This window comes from Carassius carassius, chromosome 35, assembly GCF_963082965.1.
Source record: "Carassius carassius chromosome 35, fCarCar2.1, whole genome shotgun sequence".
Taxonomy (NCBI): domain Eukaryota; kingdom Metazoa; phylum Chordata; class Actinopteri; order Cypriniformes; family Cyprinidae; genus Carassius; species Carassius carassius.
Window position 1 is genome coordinate 6092774 of NC_081789.1, and position 25036 is coordinate 6117809.

The window sequence follows — 25036 nt, forward strand, 5'->3', positions numbered from 1 at the left end:
CAAACACTGGAGTGCCAAATAAATTCACTGCCAACACGGTTAAATCAAACCTGTTTTCAAACATCAGAAATGTTACTTCTTTACTACTTCAATAATAAAATACAGGGGACAGGTTGACCCCCATTTCAAGTTCAAATGCATCCCAGGAAAAATGACAGGGGAAAAGGTCAAGAAGCCAGGCTCAAATGCATTTAACCTCATGGAGAGATTAGGTATCAGAGGCTTACCTACCTTTAGCTGAGGAGTGAGAGCAGTGTGCAGACAAGAGGAAAAAGCTAGAGGAGGGTAGACTGTCACAGTCGATAGTGGCTGCTCTGTTATCATCTTACGAAGCCAACAGCCAAGTAATATCCTTAGGTTCTGACTACTACATTCTGCGGAAATCACTCCCGTTTACAATGAACTCTCTTAATCCAGGTTAATATATGAAGCTATTTATGTCCCGATGTGCACAGCACAGATCTCAGACGTTAATGCGAGTGTAGACGTGATAGCTGGACTTTTGACTCTACACCTAAGGTGTCAAGTTACACTAATAGACATGTCCCTCCCCCTCTCTCTCTCTCTCTGTCTGCTCCACCTCTTCTATGAAAATAAAGAAGACTCAGAAGGTGACAAATACATATAAAGGTGTAACCTCACAGCAAAGATGTGTTTTGTGATTGGATAAGCAAGTACTTTACACAAGCCTGTAGTTATTAATATAGGTAAAGACTGTATTTTATAGACAACATAGGTATAAAGGGATATGGAATACACATGCACATTCACGCAAAGGCAAACAAACCACAACAGGGCAAAATGACATAACAGAAGGGAGGAAGCAGGTGACAGGTTTAGCTCCTTCTTACCAGAGCTGTGATATCCCTGGAGAACTTCAGCCGAAAAGTTAGATTGACAGCGGGAAAAACAGAAGAAGAAAGAACAAGAAAAAAGAGCAATGGTGAGGGAAGATGACAAGAGCTCTACAGGTACACCAGAAGCAATCAACCCCTACTCCAGTGCTGCTGTCATTCTAGTGCAGGATAAAGCATGCTATAAATACACACTGCAGCAGAAAAAGAGAGAGAGACTGCGGGAGAGTTGCCAGTCCAACACCGGAGATGAACTAGGCAGAGGAGGACACACTTAAGATCAGAGGGGCTGGCTGCTGCTCTTCTCCAGAGTGATCCTGGAGCTTTCAAACATATAACACACACACACACACACACACACCCATCTTGCCTATCTTGCCTAGTGTGGCCAATGTGGCTTCTTTCCATCCACACAGTGACTGTCTGCACAATTTCTGTCTTTTCAGATGGCAGCTTCATTTGTTCATTTCTTCTGTTGTTTGTCATAACCACTGTCTCCTAAATATGGTCCAAAAAACCAAGTGGTTTATAAGTACAAAACAGTTGCAATGGTTGTTCTAAAAGAATAAACAGCATAATTATGTTGCTTTGCAAGATACTTCATTTTTCTATCAATTATATTCAACCACTGCATGTTTGCTTCACAGATAAGGCAATTCTGGAATGCAAAAAAAAAACAAATTCCGGTGATGTAGCAACCGGGTTGAACATGCCCTTGTGACTTTTGGAAATGACTGAATACTGATGTTTTTTGTTGTTGTTTTTTTTGCGCATAATCACAGATGGTCTATAAGGGAAATAATTGGTGCTGTCATTGGTGTTGTCAAAATTTCTCAAGCTAGTTGTTTCTGCAGTGGGCAGGACTTACACATTAGTCATAATTCCACTCTCCGTTTCATTTAATCATTTCACCTTGGCTGAATGCAAACAATTATTAATATTCACAGGTTCAAGAGCATACCAGGCATTACCCCAATAGACACTGAGCTTAGGGCTGGATGATTATGGCCTAAAATCAAAACCTCGATTAATTGAACATTTTACCTCGATTACGATTAATGAACGATTATTTTGTTTCTGTTTTTTTTTTTTTTTGCCCTCATAGTTCACTGACAAGGTTTGTACTGTAAGCAGGGCCATAGCTGGGGTTAGCAGGTCCCCGGTGCAGGTTGTACCAGTGGGCCCTGTTTGAAAGTGTTTAATTTGTATGTTCGTTCTGTTTATTTGTTTGTGCTATTTACACATTGTTTAAGTTTTTTCAAGTTTTTAAGTGTCCAGGTACAGAAACCGAATAATTAAATGTAAAATAGCACTGTAAAAATTAAACATACAGTCAAACCTAAATTTATTCAGACACCTTCAACATTTCTCACATTATCAGTTTATTTGCTATAGTTTAGAAAATTGTAATATAATATGACAAGAACTCAGAGTTAAACTGTCAGAACAAATTCATCTTGATAATTTCAGATAACTTTGATTGTAATCCATTACATATCTTTCTATCAAACAAAACTTCAGACAACAGTCAATACTTTGTTGGCCAATTACCAAGCAATGATTAATTGTGTTCAGTCTGTGGTGTGAAAAGGTTGCATTAGCAATTACGCAAAGGAGAGCTCAGTTCAGTGTTACCGTCTGTAAGCATACATAGCACAGCGCGCGAGTAACCAGTGGCTCAGTTCAGCTTTTCTGCGTCTTGTTTTTGAATGCTTTAAATTTTTTTGAATGGTTAAATTGGCAAGTGGCATGGCTTAATAACACGTGAAAATGATACGCTTTCTGTCAACTGTCCTGAGCGTCTTTTTAGACTGGGCTCAGCCAGACGGTTCAGATTGACTATTAAAGGTGGGATATTTTTTCCTATTGATTCAGATAAAGATAAATTGGCACAAGTACCAGTACGAGTGATTCCGTGTGTGAATAAGTCATACTGTCTCTATATTATTGTGAAGCTGTGAGTTGTAAATTGCCTAGTTTCTTCAAAAGTAGAAAAATATGCTATAATAAGTTTTGAGATTCTAAGCTACTTTAATAATAAATCACAGAACAGCGCTGACAACTAGTTTTTGCGTTCCTCTGTGCACGCGATCTTCACAGCTACTGTGAACATGGGAGCTCGATATAATAATACACATCTTGATTGTCCAAACCATAAAACAAATACAACTGACAAAGTTTAGTGAAGACGCAAGGCTCACCGCTCGCACGCCATCACTATGTGTTGAACCGGCGTTCACCTCCGTGTTTTGCTTTTATGCCACTGACTGGACGGGCAGAATCATGTGGCTACACACGCGGTAGTATGCTTTTAAGGGGGAAGTATTAACAGGATTAAAAAACCGAAATAACCGACATTGGAAAATTAAGTTGGTTAGAGGTTCTGAATTTCGGTTTTGATTACTTTTCGATTAATCATCCAGCCCTAACTGAGCTGATGACAACATTCGGTTTACCTAAGGGAAGACATGAGCAAAAAGAAAAGCCATCTTTGAATACTGTAAGTTAGTGTTTGAAAATTTGTCACAACTTGGCAGTTTGCAGGAATTTTAGAATGTTTTGAACTTTTTTATTGTTTAATGAAATGTTATAACAAAAAATAAAATATGAGTAATTTTAGGTTATTATTTATATCTTATTTGTAAATTTCTTCATCATTTAAATAAGTAAAAACATAAAGAATCTACACTTCTAAGTTAAAACATAAATTGCACACATAAAAATGGGTGACCAGGTTTTGAACCACGTTGATTTTTATAAAAAAAAGAAAAAAATTAAGAAAATCAGTCAAAACTGAAGTTAATGAAGGCCAATACATTTCTAACGTGCTCCTAATCTCAGTTCTGATTACAGATAATATTAATAAAAGTAAGAAAATAATACCTAAAGGTAATACAAGTAATACATCAAAGTAACTGTAACAAAACAAAAATTGTTTACTCCAATCAAAGTTTTTAAATGTTTGTGTGATGTAATATGACTGCTAGAATCCAAGATTGGATAGCAGAATATTTTCACAGAGAACCACCAGAACACCTTCCTGTTAGCTGAAATAACAAGCATGAGTGCCATTCCTAAGTCTTAAATTCAGCACTGGATGGACTCATTACTGTCAAGTAAGAAAGTGCCCGAGGGCTTCACAGTGGAGTATGAGTTTATGTGGTTGGCATGTAACAGCCTGAGATTTGGAGTTCTGTTTGGAATGTGCTCAGATATGGGGGTGGCATTACGACCCTAGTTCTGAGGAAAACCTCATTATAGCTGAATTCAAAATAAGCACACACACACACACAGGCGCCATCACGCTTCTCTGCTCTGCCGGATCACTGAACTCTGGCTGGGAGAGCATCTTGACACACATACTGGTGCCATTTGTTTCCACTGGTCTGCTCTCCTTCCCACAATTCCTTTTGCTTTACCAATTTAGTATTTACTGCAGTTTACCCATTCTACATTCAGAAACTTCAAATATTTGATATACTGTATATACCACTGAACACCTGAACATACATTACTGCCCAAAACATAAAAAATAAGAGGGCACATGAGTAACTTGAATTTTCTCAAACAAGAACTCATTTTAACTGACCAAAACAATATGAAATCCTTTTTGCACAAGAAATTACCATTAGTTTTCTGTGACATAAACCCACAATAAATAAAACCTACCAGCTGCAAAATGTCTTCATCTTTTGGCATCACGCAGAGCTCCAGAGATGTGTCACTGCAAAGAAAAGTTTTGAAAGTTAAAATGTAATATCACAGATGATGTCATGACTACAGTCGCGAGTACAGTGTTTTCGTTTAGTAAATTCAAGAACAAGAAAGGACTTCCAGCTGTTAATTCCAACTAAAATTACGCAATAAACTGAATATTCATTAAACTTCCTCAAGGATTAAGAGATTTATCCAGATAGAGACTTAGCATGAAGAGATAATCAACCCACCAAATGAGGGGAAAAGGAGCATATGGATACAGATCAGCAAGTATTCCTAGTTTGGGTCGAATTTAGGTAAAAAAAAAAAAAAAAAAGGGCTATTTACCAGACCAGATCTTTAACCATGAAGCTACACCACCCCTCAGGGGCGGAAACAACCTGCAAGGTTGCAACATTACCTGTTCTGAATAAGGGCAATTACTTGAGAATACGTTTTCCCGATGATGCTTTCTCCATTTACTTTTACAATACGATCCCCTGTATGAAAGAGAAACAGTAAGAGAATCAGATGCTGTACTTCAGTTACGGAAATGCATATTTTATTAAATCAGTCAGTCAGCAATATACTTTGCCTTCATAGTAATGAAGTAAGCAAAGCAATAAGGCCCAGTGATCAAACGAATGACTAGACTCTACGTTTATATATATATATATATATATATATATATATATATATATATATATAGTATTAAATAAAAAAGAAAGTAAATATAGTATATAATAAAGTATTATTTCTTTTTTTCTTTTTTTTTTTGCAATAGCCTGTTAATTTCGTTTTGTATTTATTTTGTTAAAATTATACCTAGCGTATTTTTTTTTTAAGTTCTCTGTGTTTATTTAATGGTAAAGTTATTTCCTAGTAAGTCGTTTGGTGCATGTATGCAGTAGGCCTAGCCTGCGTTTAAAAACTGAGGTGCCGCTAGTTGCGGTTTTGTTTTAACGGTTATTGTTTTATAGCACTAATAAAAAAAAATACCCAATGTTTTTGTCACGTGTGGTGCTTTGGTTTAGCATCGCTTCTTCATATTAATTTAAATGCAATCATGTTTAAAATCTGTTATTCTGGATGTTAACTTGAACGAATATTTAGTCTGAGTACCTATTTGTGTTCATTTTTCACAAGCTCTGAGATAAAGTCTGCGGGAGCGGGTGGGAGTGGACACAAACATTGCGTGTGCGAGCGGAAGTGGGACACATAGGTTGCAGGAGCGGGGCGGGCCTGGACATACATTCAGCAGGAGCGGGCGGGTGCGGGTTTAAAAAAACAGTCCCACGCAGGGCTCTAGTTCAAACTTTACTACAGGATTTTGATACTTTGATAGCAATACTAGAGCCACATATTTTTAAAAAAAGTCCACCAATTTAGGGTATAGACACGCCTGCACCAAATTGTGGCACTGGAAAGGCATGCACCAGGCATTGAAACCAGCATACAATTTAGGCTTTCGCATCTACAGTGGCTCTGAATTGTCAAAACACCTCAAAAATGTTTGCTACGAAAGCGAAAAAGGCCGAAAATCGAATTTCATCCGAATTTTTTTAATGATGGACAAAAGTTTCAGAGGTAGTGTGTTAATGTGATTGACAGAACGTGGGGTTGACGCAGTGTGCAATGACCTTAACGATCCTCCGAGGAACTGATGACCCACATAATTCTGTGGTAAGAATAATTAAAGATTTGGATAAGAACTCCAAAGCCTACAGAGCCTTTGAGTAAGTATGTTCAGATATGTTGACTAATTTGAGCTGAAGATGAGATTCACATGAAGGCAGTCAGAGTGGGTCAGCAGCAAGAGATTGTGAATAAATGTGGCAACATATGTTACGGACCCTCCCAAACGTCTGTCTGACGACATCAAGGAAACAGCAATAACTCCTCAATGTTTCTTCGAGTTCAGACTGATCACACTTGCGTAACACTTCAGCTGCTTATGATGAAGTTCTGCCAGTTAAATTTGGATGTTGGCTGTTGGTATGACCTCTTGCCTGGTTTACCTCCAACTGTTTAGTAGTGATGCTTTCATGCCTCAATGAGCACAGATTTAAGTCTTAAAGGGGCCAAGCAGCAGGATGTTTTCGCTGTCTATTTGTGCTATTTTTATGCTGGTGTATGTACATATGCATCAGATGGATCTTTGGATGCTGTGTTTTTAAGATGGCAAAATAGTTAAAACTTTTCAACAAAATCTAACCTGGAGCTCAATGGACTAGGGGTGCCGCAATATACCGGTATTGATGTTTACTGTGTTAATTAAAATAAATATATATTGATATCATCTTAAAAAGGGAAAATTCACGCAAAAATGAAAATTCTGTCATTAATTATTCACCATGTCATTCCAAATCTGTAAGACCTTCTTTTATCTTCAGAACACAAATTAAGTTAATTTTGATTAAATCTTTGAGCTTTCTGGCCCTGCATAGACAGCAACGCAACTACCACGTTCAAGGCCCAGAAAGGTAATTAGGATATTGTTAAAATAGTCCATCAGTGGTACAACGGTAATGAAAATACTTTTTGTGTGCATTTATTCAACAATTTCTTCTGTTCTGTGTCAGTCTCCCCCACTATTCATAAGAGTACCATGATGCATACTTGTGGTGCTGCTGACACAGGAGCCGGCGTTCTGATGTAGAACCCAGATGCACTGCACCTTAAGTCGTAATTTTAGTTTTATTTGTGTAAAATGTTACATGGACTACGTTATATGTCCTTACTACCTTTCTGCGTCTTGAATGTGGAAGTTGTTTTGCTGTCTATTTAGGGTCAGAAAGCTCTCGGATTTCATCAAAAATATCTTCATTTTTTGAGGTGAACTATGCCTTTAATACACACACAATCATAATGTAAATAATGCAGTGCCATCTGGTTGACAATCCAATATTGCACCTTAACGTTGGTTGTCATCTAGTGTACGGTAAGATGATGAAAAGGAGACACTCGCTTTCAACACTCAAAAAATAAAAAGATCCTGTCTGTGTGGGAGTTTTGGGATTCCATAAAGAAAAACACATGGGGTATACCAAGACTGCAGGAAGTTTATATACACTTTTGTAATATTTTTGGTTACAAACCATCTTTCCGTTTCCCTAAAGTCATGTTTTGCGTGCGATTCATTGGCCAAAAAAAGAAAACACCAAATTAAAGTTAAAGATGAATTTGAATGATTATTTTTTTTTTTTTGGACTATAGATATTGTGATAATATCATTATCGTGAATTCTTTTTGTCATGATATCATCTACTGAAAATCTGATACCATGACAGCCCTACAACAAACCAATCAGAATGTTATAGAAGAAGGACAAACATTTTCTGATTGAGTGTCTGCTACACTGTTAGTGTCTTAATACCCTAATTATTAATAACTGTTTAACAAGCCTATGCATTAAAAACATATCTCCAGATCCCCGTGTCTGTCTGTACCTGTGCAGAGTCCAGCTCCGTGCGCGGGGCCATCCTCTTTCACCTGCTTGACAAAGATGGTGTCCATCGGCTCCAGTCTGTTCCGTTGTTTCCCTGATGGCATGAGACACAGAGCAAGGGTTACTAAAGAGTTTAATCTGTTAAAGAATCAGAAATTCATGTTGTCATACATTACAAAAGAATATTTAACTCAGGCCTTGGTCAGGCCCTCTTTTTTTCTCTTGCATTTCTGAAACGAAACAGGTAATGTCTTACTCACACTTTTTCTCAGACATATATCGCATGACAAGACAGCACAAGTTAATCTACTGTACTCTAGTCAAACTCATTGAATCTTCTGTGGCAATCTCTCATACACTGATCTGACTAAAGCATAAGATAATATAAGATATGAGCATGCCTACGTGTGAGAGTGTGCATGCACATATTTGATGGGGTTAGATCATGCTGACAGCCGCATACCTGCAGGGATACACCGAGGGAAAGTATGTGTGCTGTCTGAAACATCGTAGCAACAAATATAACCTTTTATATAATGCATAGATCCGACTGATTATCCACATTATGACACATTGCACTGAACAGTATTTAATATGAAATGCTAATCCTGCATGCCATACTGTAACAGACCTGCTAACTCACTCACTACTTTTTTACTAGTAAAAAAAGAATCCTACTCTTCAATTCACAGAAACTGCATACCAAAGCCTTCGCAAAAGTGCATCATCTCTGGGTCAACTGTCACAAGCCACATATTGAATTATCAGATGCATTAGGCCAATAAGGATTCTCCACGTTTTCATCATTTTCTGTGCTTAAGGAAAACCTGTAGAATTCTGTGGAATGTTAAAACACAGCTGACTAACCAAATTATTTAATAAGCAAATACCCAATATGCTGGAGACAAATGCCGATGTCTTTGTTTTTTGTTTGTTCAAATTCTGCAGAAACCAAATGAATCAAATGATGGCAGAATATCTGCTGGCTTACATATACTGCTGTCTGGGACCAGAAAAATTAAAGCCACACCAGCACAGAAAAGTGCACTGCAGAAAACATACAGCCACTAAACATACAAATCACTGATATGTCTTACAAATATGCTTCCATTAACACATAGCTATAGAAGTGCAGTATTTGAAGATGTGTTGTGTGGTGTCAGGCTCCCTCCACAGGCAGATGAGGTATTGCAAATATTTTCACCATGTACTGAATGACGTAATACCTCACTGACCGAAAATAGCATACTGATCAGCCCTGTTTCTGACATACAGTACATCTGGGCATGTATGTAAAGTACATACATTAGTTTCCGACTACATGTCATGACCTGAAAAACTAAGAGACAAAATGGATTGGTCAAGTCAATTTTATTTACAACATAGATTGCTTTAAAACCACTTTACAGAAAGTTCAGCTGTGGGCATCACAAGGAATTTCAGGTAGTACAATTGTTTCAAGTAGTATAACAAAGCAGCTCTATAGAGACCAATGCATTGAAAGTAAGTTAAGTGCTGCTGCTTCTACAGTAGTTTCATTTTCCAGCTTTAAATATGTCATTATGCCCCTAATGAGCAAGCCAAAGGTAACAGTGGCAAGGAACCAAAAATCAGTTTCCTCTGGTTTACAGGATGAGCAAATCCAGATTCCAAGTCCATATATTTCAGCCGATAGTATTTAACTTAAAATAACATCTTCTCAATCAGTTGCCACAATGGTGGATATTTTATTATTAATATTATTATTATTATTATTTCTAGTAGCCCTGATTTTTCCAGTACTGAACATTCATCCATATCCTGTAGAGGGCAGTAATAATATGATCAATTGATGGTTTTACGGAGTAATGTGATACTATCAATATAGTGGCTCAGTAGGTTAACATTTTATATTACATTTGAATTGTGGTTCAATCTGATAAGTACTGGCATCTCATGAGAGGCTTTGGATAATATGATATGGCTCTTCCTCATCTATTGAATCAGGCTGCCAAGACTGGGTTTTTAATGGCAGTGCTTTACTGAGAGGGGGAAATAGTCAAATGCTCCAAAGGATTTCCCACTGATACTATTACAGCCATCCACTAATGGGCTGTGGACGTCAATCAGAATATCCGTGGTAATGGTCATTTCAACGGTACTTAACTCTGCAATGCTTCAAAAGAGTTAGAATACAGAGCATGAGTTGTACACTGATCAGCCACAACATGAACACAACCTTGTTAATGTCATGTAAAGGCCTCGATATACTTCAAATGAAGGTCATTTTTATTCTTCGTTTGGGGGCAAAAAGAAGTTCGAAAAGGCTGAGCGACGGTATAATGTTTCCGAACAATCCGACACCCCGCGCTGCTGGAGGTGGGGTGTAGATTAATGTAAACATGACTCGCGACGCTCGCGCGAAACACAACAACGATGAAATGATGAAGTGAAGGCAATCTAGGTGTGAGACGGGCACCAATGGTCAGAATATTATAGACAAAACAATAATGTTTAGCAGCAGTTCAGAGTCAATTATCATGTTTTCAATACAAAAGAACCATTCTCTTTCCATAATCAGTCCTTTATGGGAATTGTGAATGGCTCATAGTCTGAAAACCTGAGCACGATGTGGAAAAAAAATATTGGAGTCAGTTTGTTACTTTATTTTATTAGTGTTCATTTATGTTATTAAACTGGATAAATTGTTACTTTTTTATATTTAATGTGGTGTCATGTTTTACTTTTGATAAAAACTAATGTTATTTATTGTATATTCGTTTGGCATTTAATTTATTCTATACACCTTAAATTTGTTTATTGAAAGAACAACAGCAGCAGCAGCAGCAGTATGGTGTAACATTTATTTGAAACACATGTATTTGGTACTTGTGAAGTTGTAACCTTATATCTTTACTCTTTCCTTTCATTCTTTTTATGGCTTTGGAAAACTTGTTTCAGATTTTTCTCTACGTCGCTTTTTGCATAACTCCGGGTCGTCGACACCAAGCTTCACTGCAATTTCTTTCTTGGAATTAAATGCTTTGTCTGAATCTTTAAAGTCTCTCCCCAAGCAATTGTACAGGTGTGGATATATTTGTGCCAGCTCAGCTATGTTGATAATAAAAATAAAAAATAATAAATTGCTCATCAAAGATGGTGGAGTTTCATAACACACCCACCGATTGCATAACCGCCACGGACCAATGGAAACTCAAAGGTGTTTAGGGGCCAAAATGAACTCCCCCAGAAAGTTTGCTTTGGTCAGCTGTTTTGAACTGCTGTTTTTGTTCAAAATGACATCATATTATCTGACGTCATAATCTTCGATTTAGTTGGAAGTATATCGGGCCTCAAGTCACCCTTGTGCTGCCAAAACAGCTCTGATGCATTGAGGCATGGACTTCACAAGACCTCTGAACTTGTCCTGTAGTATCTGGCACTGAGACATTAGCAGTAGATCATTTAAGTCCTGCAAGTTGTAAGGTGGGCCTCCATGGATCAGATTTTGGTCCAGCACATCCCATAGAAACACCATCAGATCAAGATCTGGGGAAACTTGAACTCTTAGTCATGTTCCTCAAACCATGTTCTCAAACTATTTTTGCACTGTGTATTATCTTGCTGAAAGAAGTCACTGCCATCAGTAAACACCATTGCCATATAGTGGTGAACGGAGTCTGTAACAATCTTTAGGTAGGTGATATGTACCAAAGTATCATCCACATCAATGCCAGGATCCAACATTTACCAGCAGAACATTGGCCAAATCATGCTGGCCTGCCGTCTTCTCATAGCGCATCCTGCTGCCACACCTTACCAAGGAAAACTATGAACAGTGTGTGCACCATCCCCCTGATCTAAAATGTGATTTAACCAGGCAACCTTCTTCCATTCCTCCATGGTCCAGTTCTAACACTAACACTCCATTAAAGGCACTTTCGGTGGTGGACAGGTGTCATCATAGCTGATTTTTGGCTATGCAGCCCCATATGCAACAAACTCTTATGCACTATGTGTTCTGATACCTTTCTATCATGGCCAGTGTTAAGTTTTTCATCAATTTGAGCTACAATAGCTCTTCTGTGAGCCTCAGGGGTCCATGACCCTGACAATGGCTCATCGATTGCCCTTCCAGGTGCCTCTGTAATGATATTACCAATGTTTTTCACTTTACCTGTCAGTGGTTTTAATGTTGTGGCTGATAAATATCTACTACATGAATGTTAGTTTTAATGTGGTTTTAATGAGCTTATTCGCTTTTGTTGTATGAAAGGCACAACATAAATAATTCAACATGCTCCTTTGTACAGTATTTCAAGAAAATGTACAGGTGAATAAATGATAAAAACTCAATTTTCAGGAGAACAATTCATTTGATTGTTAAAGCATCTCTGTAGAGTTGAGAAACTAACGGCTGTAACTCTAGTCTGATCTGAATGTGTCCACATGTGAGATGATGTTTCACACTGGCTGGTGTGCCAAATTCTCTGCTGTCCCTCGGGTGACTTATTCAAACATGCCTTTCTTCAACACATCAATAGATGGCAGAGGAGGGCACACTGAAAAAGAAAAAAACCTCTTTGTTTGGACAGGTTTGTGTAACCCCCCTGCATCTGGAACCTCTTTTGTTAGTCTGTATGAGTTTGTATGGGCTTCTGAATAAATAAGGATGGTTCCACAACAAACATGCAGCTTTGACTGTTTTGCAGTATAAAACAAAAATCCCCAAAATTTTGTTCATATACCAGTGTTCTCTTCTCCAGGGCTCTTTCTTCTTTCAGTGTGACGTATATAAAGTAAATGACTGATGTTTTCAACTTGAACTTCTCTCAGCCTCAAAACCCAGCCAGTGTCAACACACTATTGTGAGAAATCAAGGCCTATTCTGCTGTAGGCAATCTGCACCTGCCCTTCAAACTGCTCGCCCGGCCGGTGTGTGTGGAACCAGTGTCAGGCGGTCAGGTATAGAATGCTCTAGGGTTTGTGGGGCAAATGAGTTCAACCCAAAACCAGGCTCTGTGGAAACTTCCTGAACCTCTTGATTCACATTTATCTCTACTGTCTAAAATCACCTTCATTTTTCACTCAGACTTAAAAATGTATTTTACATTTGGAGAGTAATAGTTTTTTGGACTTTTTTTTGTGCGAAAACACAATGTGCTTCACACTAACAACATTTGGAATAGTTAGGATATTTTTAATGTTTTTCAAAGAAGACTCCTATGCTCACCAAGGCCGCAGAAATACAGTAAAAACACCAATATTGTGAAATATTTATATAAATAAAGTTTCTATTATCAATGTTAAAACATTGCTTTTTGCTGCTTTTTTGTGTAAGAGGTGATACTTTTTTCAGGATTATTTGATGAATATCTACATTTAATATATATAGTAATAATAAAAATGTGAATTTAAATACATGATCAATTCTGTCACTTAAAACATTCTAATGGGTCCTTGCTGAATAAAAATATTAGCCTAGTTTCTTCCTCCTTTTTTCGACATGAATATATATTATATAATTTCCATAAAAATACTAAGCAGCTAAATCTGTTTTCACAACTGATAAAAATAAGAAATGTTTCTTGAGCACCAAACCAGCATATTAGAATAGATTTCTGAAGGATCATGTGATACTGACTGAATTAATGGCTGTTGAAAATTCAGATTTTCCATCACATTTTAAAATAGGGCTGCAACAACTAATCAATAGAATTGATTATTATCGATAATGAAAATAATTGACAACAATTTTCATTATCGATTAATCGGGTCTGCCCAGAGTGCACGTACAACTATTACAACTATAATAAGTTACAGCATTGAATAACGCATTTCTATGGACAAAATACATCTACAAATATTGGAGGAAACTGAATGAGCTCTAGTAGGTAAAGTATGTGATCCAAGCTGCCCAAAAGATGAGAAATCTTTATTTAAAGCTTCAAGCTGATGCATTAGCGTAATGCCTTGCCTGTCAGTCGCTTTTACAGATATGTGTGTGCGCCCTCTGTGCAAAAATCTTTTAGTTAATGGTCATATACTTATCTGTAAATGTCACAAATTCACGCAAGCCTTTCCATTTTTGTATAAAGGCCCATCCTGACAGTCTGTGTTAAGTTGAAACCTTACTGAAATAGCGTTAAACAGATGGAACACAGAGAGGCGAGGGAGACAATATTCAGCGAGAAAACATTCATTGTGCTAAAATATCTGTTGTTTGACATTTATATTTATGTTTAATAGTCGACATGCCCTGCGAGTAATTTATGAGAGAGGGAAATCTGAAGGGACGGCAGCGTATAATTGTCTGAATATAAATATCAGACGCTTTTACAGGATAAAGATATGACAGTAAGAGGAGACTGACTGTGATCAAAGTGCATGCGACGCCTGCAGAGCATTACTGTGATTTTATTCATCTATTTTATCTTTATTGTTTTATTTATTTATTTATTTTACTATATTCACTATATAGCTTACAGTGATTAACAAATGTATTAAAACAAATTTATGTAAGGTTGTTAACTAATTTTGTAAGGTTTGTGCAGCTGCTGCTCTTAACTAACAGTATTGGCAATTACCAAAATATTGTTTCAACTTTCTGTATTGGTTAGACCTCCAATATGCATAAGCTTTTTAGTAACAGCAGTAAGCTATTTTTGTAATGCTATAATATAATCATTGCTGTTATCTGTGAAAGGCAGAGAAAAAAAAATTGTCAAGTGCTGTATAGTGTTTTTTTTTATTCAGATAACCATTACTCAAAAAGTACATAAACAATGCCAGCAAGCATGTGAGCTGTTATCAAAGGCAAAGGAGGCCATTTGGGTTATTATGTGAATAAATACTATTTAGTTGCTTCAGTTAGTTTTTTGTCCAAAAATTACAATAACATTTTTAGAATTTATTATTATTTTTTTATTTTTTTTGACAGAATCCTAAAATATTTGTGTTTTATCTTCTGACAAGTGGTCTAATAACCTGTTAAGTATGTTTTCATAGCATACAGTTGGCACATTTGTTTTAAGGACAGTGGGAAGAATGTGGAATAGTGTGTTTTTGTCAGTAAAATTAAAAGAAAGAAATTAGGGGGTTTAATCCAATTAATCGATTAATCAAACAAATAATTAACCAACTAATTGATTATCAAAATAATCGTTAGTTGCAGCACTATTTTAAAATATATAAAAATAGAACATTTTAGATTGTTAATAATATTCCACAATATTACTGGTTTAAATGCAAATAAATGCAGCCTTTGCGAGCATAAGAGATGAGAATAAGACTTTAGCCTGAGACAGTAAGCATACAAAAACTGTGAAATCTTTATAATATGCTCCTCACCAAGCCTGATTGGCTGACTGCACAAATTCGTAATGTGTTCTCTAGCTGATACAATTAGCTCTGCCAAATTCTGCTCTATATGGTTTACTCTAGTATTTTGCAGTCTTCTCTATTTGACCTAATCTTTCCTCTGTCTTTTTTCCGTCTCTGTGTGTGTTATTTTGGCTAAAGTCTCTCATGCGCAGCTGGCCCTCCTGTTGTTTTGTGTTGGATAATGTTGTTTGGCAGCGGTTGGGAGGACGCCCATTCCCTTGATTCCCCTCAACATTACACAGCAGGGCCAAATTCCTGCACAACATAGCACCGACTCTTTCTTCCTGTCTCTCGCTCTCAGACAGTGGATGAAGAAAGGGAATAATTAGGAAACTGGACTTGGTATGCTGCACAAGTGTAAAAGACATGAATGCCCATCATTCATTTGACTCTGGTGAACAGAAAACTGCAGGAAATATTTGCAAGATAGTAATATGACACTGCAGAGAAAACCCTGATGATCCATGAATTTAAAATAAATAACAAAAAAATTATAATAATAAAAGGAAGTCCTGAAAATATTTATAATTCATTCCTAAATACACTAATATCTATTTCTAATATGATCTTAAAGGCAAGCCATTTGATTTAAAATCCAGTTTAAACATCAAAAGACCACTGTGTGTTATTACCTATCATCACTTTGAGCTGACAGTCACCTTGTCAGCTGCCTAGAATCCACTGCTCACAAACACCATATATTTCAATAAAATAAAGCTGCCACCTCTCTATTGAACACACCACAAATCATGTCGGTAATACATCAATCAATCCAACATACAGATCACTGTAGTGACCTCGGTCAAACAGAGTTTTGAAAATGCCAATACCAGTATCTACGTAGAGAGCATGATGATATAGGTTGATATTTGAGATGATCGACATCTGCTGGTAATGGTGCATACTTACTTGATTGGGAGAAGTGTACAGTCTTTTTTACAAGTTGTCAGTTGATGACTTCATAGTGGCCAAATGTCAGCCTATTAATCAGCCTTTCACTACAATAAAGTCTGCTTTCACCTGACAAGACGACCAGACCTCAACACTGGCCATATCATAAACGTGAAAGTCAACATTAGTTTTATAGATTCTTTAGTCTGAAAGTACATGTAAGCAGTTCATGAAGCATAACGCAGAATGTAACAGTAAATGCTTCAAACACAAGTATGCTAATTATATATATATATATATATATATATATATATATATATATATATATATATATATTAGTGGTGGGCATAGATTAATTTTTTAAATCTAGATTAATCTCACTGTGATCTTGAAATTAATCTAGATTAAAATGTCTCATTCAAATTCTCCTGAAGGCATTCAGAATATGTGTGTTACCCAAATACAATTGACAAACAGTAAGTCTTTGAGAAGGGGTTTATCATGCCAGGTGGTGCATTAGAAAAGGGGCTCATCTCCTGTTTCCAAAATGCATCACAAAGTGCTTGAAAAAGCTGTAAACTAATTCCACATTGCACAAGGTGCAAATAACCTTAAGCCTGTTTCACACATACTCCGTCTGCAGTGCGTATGCTTTGCTTATTTTTTTACACACCCATGTTAACGGATTCCAGTTGCATTCCAGGAGCGTTGCATCTGCAGCAGTGCAGCGATCGTTTACGTACCGAATCCTTTGTGATAGCACAATGAGTCCATGCTGCACCACATACGTAACGCACACGGACTGCATACGCACTGCAGACAGAGTATGTGTGAAGCAGGCGTGAGCAGGGCCGTAGCTGGGGTCAGCGGGGACCCAGTGAAGGTTGTACCAGTGGGCCCTGTTTGAAATTGTTTAATTTGTATGTTCGTTTATTTTTATTTATTTGTGCTATTTACACAATGTTTATGTTTTTTTCAAGTTTGTAGGTGTCAAGGTACAGAAACCAAATAATTCAATGTAAAATAGCACTGTATAGTCTTTAATGTAAAAATGAAATATACAATCAAACCTACATTTATTCAGACACCTTCAACATTTCTCACATCATTACAGTTTTGCCATATATATATATCAAAATTTATATCTGGTGTCTGAATAATTTTTGGATTGACTGTTAAAACTACAAAGTAATTCAGCCAAGAGCAGTGAATAAATTTCTTTCTTTCATTTTGTTGAATTAACATTACAGCAGCTAGTAGCTAAATTAGGCACGGTCACTTTAAGAGACTATGAACGCATCCAATATAATACACATCCCATTTTTTTCCTCAACTGTTTACTTTGACTTAAAGGAGTCATGACCCACAATTTTCACTTTTCCACGAGAATCAATGTATGTTATGATTGCCTAACGATTATACACTGGCCGGGAAGCCGATATTTAAAAGTGAAGCGTTTGTTTACCTCAGGGTTTGTAAAATAGCCCACGTGCACGCGCACTCAAATACGAGATTTTGATTTCTTCCTCGTCTTGACGTCAAGACGGGGCAGGATATACAATATATGGACACCGCAGCAGGAAGCTCGCCCTTCCCCTCTCCCCCTCATATTCAGTCGAGAAAGACGCTGGAACTACTGCACACGTGAGTTGCTCTGTGGTTGACTGCCAGAATCAACATGTAAATGTGTTTTCTCTACCAAGAACGGACCTAGCTATCAGAGACCAGTGGATTAAATTCATTTTTAATGACGCGGTTCCTTCAACCCTTCCACTGGTTTATCGTTACGTGTTTGTGCTAAACATTGTACGCCGAAATCCTTCACAAATTTGGGACAATATCAGGCGAAGTTGGCATCGAAGCTCGGGAAAAGCGCCATTCCAACAAAATTGCCTGCAATTGAAACGGTAAGACTGTGTTTTTATTGCTCTACTGTGTGTAACAAACAGCATAACTGCTAATGCGGCTATTGTATGCTATTGCGTCTGTCACTAGACAAATAAACGAAAGACTGGAGGTGAAGTAATTATTTATGTTCCCTGTCAACGGACTGCAAAAACGGACTTTTGACTGCATTATAATGATTTCTTAATTCAGAATATGATCAAGATTGCGTAGGTTGATGTGTTCGGGGAATTTGCCAGTTAATAGTAACATTTAAAACCCCTTAAATGAACGAAATGACTCGAAAAAAGATTTGTTCATTTTGATGAACGAATTTGAACAAGAGAGTCTGGCGTTGCCAGATTGGGTGTTTTTTCCGCTACATATTAAGGCCGGTTTACGGTGGGTTTTAGGTGGTTTTTTCGCCTGGAAGGCTTTATAGAAATCTGGCATCCTACTGAACGAAGTTAAACTGAGAGAGCGTGGCGTTCACAGACACCAGAATGAACGAGTTCACAGTAACGTTCATCAGGCAGTAATGCGGTACATTCAGTTCAGTCCAAAACATGAACGAGTTCATGAATTATCGTTCAATGAACGCGTCCAGGCACAACTCTGGCGGGAGTATTAGCTTCGAGGTATGGGGAATGGCTGCTAACGTACTTTGCAAAAAACAAATGACTGAGATCATCATGAATTCGGTTATTGTTTATTTATTGCCTAACGCTTACATGAGGCCCCGTCTAGTTTGTGTGTGTGTGTGCTCACGTCTTATATTTGTGTGTGTGTGTTGTGCTCACGTCTCATATGAGTAACTTTATGTGCGTAGATAGTTCATATACATGTATGTGTGACTAGTACTTAGTATATATGCAAGCGTGTTTCATATGTGTGTGTGAATGAAGTTTGATTTAAACACTAAACGGCGCCTCATACTTATACACTGGCCGGGAAGCCGGTCGCGTTCATTCACAACTTGCGCCATGATGTCAGTTTGTAATGATATGCTAAAGCGTTACCTGCGGTGTCAACCCCCCTCCTTCCTGCGACCAATTAACGTGCCCCTCATTTGCATTATTATAATGACCGTCCACGACAGCCAAAATATCGCATCAGATCTCGCGAGACAATAATGCCTACAGAGATAAGGGTCTGAGGAGCTCTGTTTATTTTTTTTCCACTTTTCTTTTTTAGAAGGGCCTGAAAGACTATAATACAGCAGTAGGTATCCAAGGTAATACAAGGGTATGACTCCTTTAAGAAATAACTGACAGCTTTTTTCGAGCATAATTTCCAAGGTTGATATTTTGTATGTATTTGTCGGCACAAGAGCAAAAATAAGCAAATTCGATGTTCTCTGCATGAGCCCTGAACACCAGAACACCCCGTGTACTGAATTGGGCTCTTTCACATCTTTTTGTTTGTTCAAACTGCGGGACTTCGAGGAGAACTTCGCAGAAGAGAGCTCGGTTCAGTGTTGCTGTCCGTGATACGCGGCTCTCTCTCTCTCGTGCGCACCGAAAAAACGCGCGAGTAACCAGCTACTCTGTTCAGCTTTTCCGCGTCTTGTGTTTGGATGCTTTAATGTTTAAATCGACAAGCGGTAAGGCTTAAAAACACGTGAAAAAAATAAGCTTTCGTGACGATGCGCCGCAGTGGCCCGTCAACTGTCCTGAGCATCTTTTTAGGCTGGCCTCAGCCAGTCGGTTATATAAAATATCAAGGTGAAAGTCATCATAGCTTGCTTAGTATAGACCCAGCTCCCAACCCAACTTTGAGAATAGATTAACAGCGATATTTTTTTTATCGCCCGATAAGAGTCTCCCGTTAACGCAGCACGTTAACGCCGATAACGGCCCACCACAAATATATATATACATATATATATATATATATATATATATATATATATTTTTTTTTTTTTTTCACATTACTTCACTATATCATATAGGTTTTTTGGCTATAAAAATGGTAGACTTGTTTCAAATGTTTTTAGCTTTGGCAGTCTCAAATAATTAATCAAGTAAAATAAATTAGGACTGATATTACTCCTAATGTCAGATCAAGTGCAGTGTATTATGGCATTCAGTATTCCACAAGCTAAGCTTGTATTACTGCAACTAGCTTAGCAAAAGTTGCATACTGCGCATAGTGTACATACTACATAGGTCCCTATGATATCTGTGATGTGCAAAATGGAATTTACTGTAAAACATGGAATGTCACTGAATTTAGGAAATTTAAGATGAATAATTCAAAACATAAATTTTCAATGTTTGACTGTAAATTTGTAATAAATCATAAACACAGATGTTTTGATTTATTAAAATTAGAATAAAAATTTGGGGGGATATAAAACAGATTTCAACATAATGATTTATTTAAATGTTAACAAAAATAGGGTTATTATTGTTCCAATTTAAATAAATTATTACAGTGTTAGATTTATGATTTAAATTGATCAGGCATGCATTAAAAAAAAATTAAAGGATACATGAAAATGTTAAACAGAAAACAGAATTTTCGAATCAATTAATTAATGCAATTTGAAGAAAAAAAAAAAGATTAAAAAAAAATATATTACTTGAAAGTATGGTTCAATGTATGATTCCAGATATAAGTCCAAACAAATAACCAGCATTGGGGGTAATGCATTACAACAGCGGCTCTCAATTCCACTCCTCGCGCCCCACTGCTCTGCACATTTTGTACATTTCTCTTAACGCTTTAGACGTTTGTTCTATTCAAACGTAAGTGCCCTGCGAAGTGGACATCACAGGATATGCTGCCATTATTCCGAAGTGAACGTATATGTTCCATTCAAAATGCACTGAAGAATGCGAGACGTGAATTTAAATGTGATTTACTTACAGAGGTATATGATGTCAAAATTGTCCGTGTGTGGAGACGTTACACAGCGCAAATCTATGAATGAATGTTCGGAAGTGAGGTAAACTTCAACAGATTTCCCCTGCTCAGGGAGTAGAGAGCATGTCAACGGGAACACAGTCCATGCATAGAGCTCACTTCTAATGAGCTGATTATCTGAATCAGGTGTGTTAACAAAGAGAAACGTGCAAAATATGCAGAGCAGTGGGGCACAAGGACTGAGATCCGCTGCATTACAAGTAGAGGTCAACCGATGTATCGGTTTTGCCTATTAATCGGCACCGATAATTAATTGCTGGAACAATCGGTTATCTGCAAAAATCCATGCTGATAATTTTTCGGGTTGTGTCCATTGCTGATAAGGGGCTGTTTTCATTATACAGGGTGAGAGCAGCCTCTAGTGGTTGAAATCAATGACAACATGTGCTATTTGTTTATACACGTGATGCTGCACACCGAAAAGACCAATAAACTTCTAACACGGATTTAAATGCAGCTGACAGAAAATCCTGCCGTGCCACAGAGTGCCATTCACATAGTTTTCCATTAAATTACATTATATTTGCCCCGAATAGTTGTTAATGTACACAATTCATTTTATGTTGAGCATTTTCATCGAAACATTTGTCTTTCTGTGGCTCTAATAAAGTCTGTATGCCTCAATGATAGAGCTATAATATAGATCGCTTTTTCCATTTGCTCCGTTTTTTTAAACACTGAACTTATCTATGTCTCATTGTTCATTCTTGAAGTAAACTTGTGACCTTTTGGTGAATAAATAAACCGTTTTAGACCGCTGAGTTCTCCTAGACCCAGCACTGCTCTTTTATTTTGATTAGATAACCATTAAGTGATCAAGAATAGAATCAGTTAAGTGTGAGAGTATACATTGTGCTGGTATAGAGTTTAGTAAAAAACATTAATTTACTATTACTATTATTATTATTATTACTTGTATTATTATTATTATTACTAATGCGATTTTCATGTGCATCTCATCAGTAAAGGTGCTCCTGTGATTAGTGGTATATCTCCAGTACGTGCGTTCAGACCAGGGTTGCCAGGTTTTCACATCAAAGCCCCAGTTACTTCTCAAAACTAGTCCAAAACTAGCCCAATCATGTTTCTAGGGGGTTCTACGATAAAAATTGCACTCCGGGAGTAAAATACAAGTTTTTTTTGGCAGGGTTGCCTTGGTAAAATTCACATTTTAGGGGCTATGAAAAACAAGCGCGGACTTGGTAACACTGGTTCAGGTGAAGCAGCACTTACTACACAAGAGCCATAGTTCACTGACAATCTACACAAGATTGGTTTCAAAATAGCAGATTTATTGGCAATTTTAAAAGCAATATTTTTCTGTAGCTTGTCAATGAACTCCAATCCAATGCAATCCCAATAACGTGATATTCAGACACTAAAATGTGAATTTTACCAAGGGAACCCCGCCAAAAAATTTTGTATTTTATCGCCCGCAAGGAAGCGCAAATTGGCTAGTTTTGAGAAGCAAAAACCCTGAACTGAATGCACATACTGGATATATACTACTAATCACAGGAGCGCCTTTACTGACTAGATGCGCATGAAAATCACATTCTACTTTTTGCACAGCCCTAACTATTAGTATGGTTCAGTACCATTTTTTTGTTGTTGTTTTGTTTTTTAATAAAGCACTATTTTAGCTCTTGTTCAGCATGCATTTTAAAAACTATCAGTTAATTAATCGGTATCGAGCAGTGTGGTCAAACTTAGCCATTGGTGTCAGCAAAATCCACTATCGGTCGACCTCTTATTACAAATACAACAAGATATGTAAACAAACAAGTAAGCCCAGCCTAGCTAAGAAAAAGTAACGCAATATTGTAATGCATAACCTTTAAAAGTAACTTTCCCCAACACTGCACAAAACACTGGATCTGTTCATCTGTAATCAGGTGCAGGAACACAGTGAAGGTTGAGGACAGCAGCAGCCAAGCTTTTGTGTGACAGCCGAGCTAAAAAAACATAGTTTTTTTGAAAACCCAGAGCTCTTATTTACGAGCGGAGAATTCTCCATATCTACTGCATTCAGGCAGCACTAGTGAAATAAAGCAGTGGAGACACAAGAGTCCGTGTCTGGAGTGCATCCAAATCAAGTCACGTAAGGTGGGGTTTTACTGGTCCTCCAAGAATCGTGTGGAATTCTATTTGCTTGTGCTATTGCTCCCATCCCTGTCCTCATGGACACCACCCAAAACACTGGCAAGAAAATAAAATGAAATGAAATATCTCTGGCATGTATTTTCACAGAAAAGGAAAACAAATATTTGAACAGATGTTGACTTTTTATTTGTACAGCATCTTTATTCAACTGTAGCAAAGTCTTAAAGCAAAACACAATAGGGGGAGTTCACTACGAATGAACTGTGACCGCAGATATGAAATATTTATTTGTCCGCATTGTTTTAAGGTAAAATTCAAATCATACAAAGGAGCAAACAAACTGATCACAAGGGAAAATGGTCACTGATAAACAGAGATACAGAGTGGCCTTCCTACCTTTTCCTTTTGGAACTTGAGGGACTCAAATGAAAAATCTGACTCTACACTTCTATAATTACTTCTACTCATCCATGTTTGATATTTGATATACATGAGGAATGCCCCAATGAGTTTTCAATTTAAGCAGGGCAGTTGCTCATTGCGTTAGGACAACATATTAATTAATTTTCCATTAAAAAAAAAAACATGTATTACTACATTTTATATAATACACGTCTGGATAGAACATTGTTTTCTAATAAACCTGCTTACTGCTAGCTTAATGTGTGTGGTTACAGCATCCTGTTAACTGCATCATGTAAACACTAATTAATTTTGTCAAATTCGGCACATTCTATAATGAGAGGCAGGGTTTGCGCAAAAATGCTAAAATGGCACAACTGTGTAGTAAATTTGCCCCAATATGTGAGTTCAACACCAACCTCAGTGAAAGTGAAATTCATTCTTGGCTTTACAAAATGAAAGCAAAAACAACAAACAAACAAAAACATTGTGTCATTCTTTCAAACACATTTTAAAGGCAGTAAGAGCACTGATCCCATAAAGCTGTTTATACATAGCTCAAACTGAACGACATCCAACTATTCCACCCAGATTGTCTGCACGTGGAGAGCAGCTCTCCATCCACACACGCGTCAGACAAATAAACATCCTAATTACTGTGAGGACACATCTAGTCCTTTGCAATGATAAGAAGCAAAAGAGGAAGAAAACATCCTAGCTCATCTTGTTTGGTGACAAATCCAGAGGAAATTTCTCAGATGTATTTCTTAGCAGACTTGAAATAAACTGTACACAGGCAAGTGACTGCAAAAAACTCAAACTTGATTTCACTCATTATTGCAGTATGAAATGTGCCAGGATGTAATTCGTAAAGCAAAATAATCTGTCATTTAAAGGGATGGTTCACCCCAAAATGAAAATTCTGTCATGTTTTACTCACTTTCTTGTTGTTCCAATCATTTTTGTTTTGTAGAACACTCTAAATAGATATTTTGCAATTTGTCTTTTTCCCCATACAACAAAAGTTGATGTCGAGGATGGAGATTTTTTTTTTGTTCCACGGATTAAAAAGTAATACAGGTTTAAAAGCATAAGGGTGAGTAAATGAAGGCAGAATTGCATTTCTGTTTCAACTATATTTGAACTATATTGTATTACAGACTGAATCTAGCTAAACCTGTGCAAATGTTTGAGAAATTGGTGAGATCTCTTCTGAAATAGAAACGTGAGATTATTAAGGTCATTTTCTCAGGAGAAAAATCTGAGAAGTAGAAGACTTTAGTAAAACTCTCAATTTAATTTGTTGCTGTCTAGGTCAAACAACTAATTTTTTAAAAAAAATATTATTACTTGTGTTCACTAAGGCACAAATTGCTAAGATAAGGAGAGGGGCCGGAGTCCTATCTAGAATCCAAAATATCAAAGGTTCTTTTGGGTTCTTTTGACATGGGCCAGTAAGAAATCACCT

General features: G+C 37.1%; 1 protein-coding gene across 5 annotated transcripts in view; it reads right to left on the reverse strand.

Annotated features, from left to right (window-relative positions):
• Positions 1–25036, reverse strand: part of LOC132115919 (rho GTPase-activating protein 21) — a 130636-nt gene that overhangs the window by 19429 nt on the left and 86171 nt on the right. For 3 of the 5 annotated variants that reach the window (XM_059524351.1, XM_059524350.1, XM_059524348.1), the window contains 4 exons: positions 8000–8092; positions 4972–5050; positions 4524–4578; positions 852–875 (listed from right to left, as the gene is read on the reverse strand). In XM_059524351.1, coding sequence (XP_059380334.1) covers positions 852–875; positions 4524–4578; positions 4972–5050; positions 8000–8092 — 251 coding nt within the window. Of the gene's footprint in view, positions 1–231; positions 516–851; positions 876–4523; positions 4579–4971; positions 5051–7999; positions 8093–25036 lie in introns of those variants that run through there. The other 2 variants (XM_059524349.1, XM_059524353.1) reach the window with 2 other exon arrangements.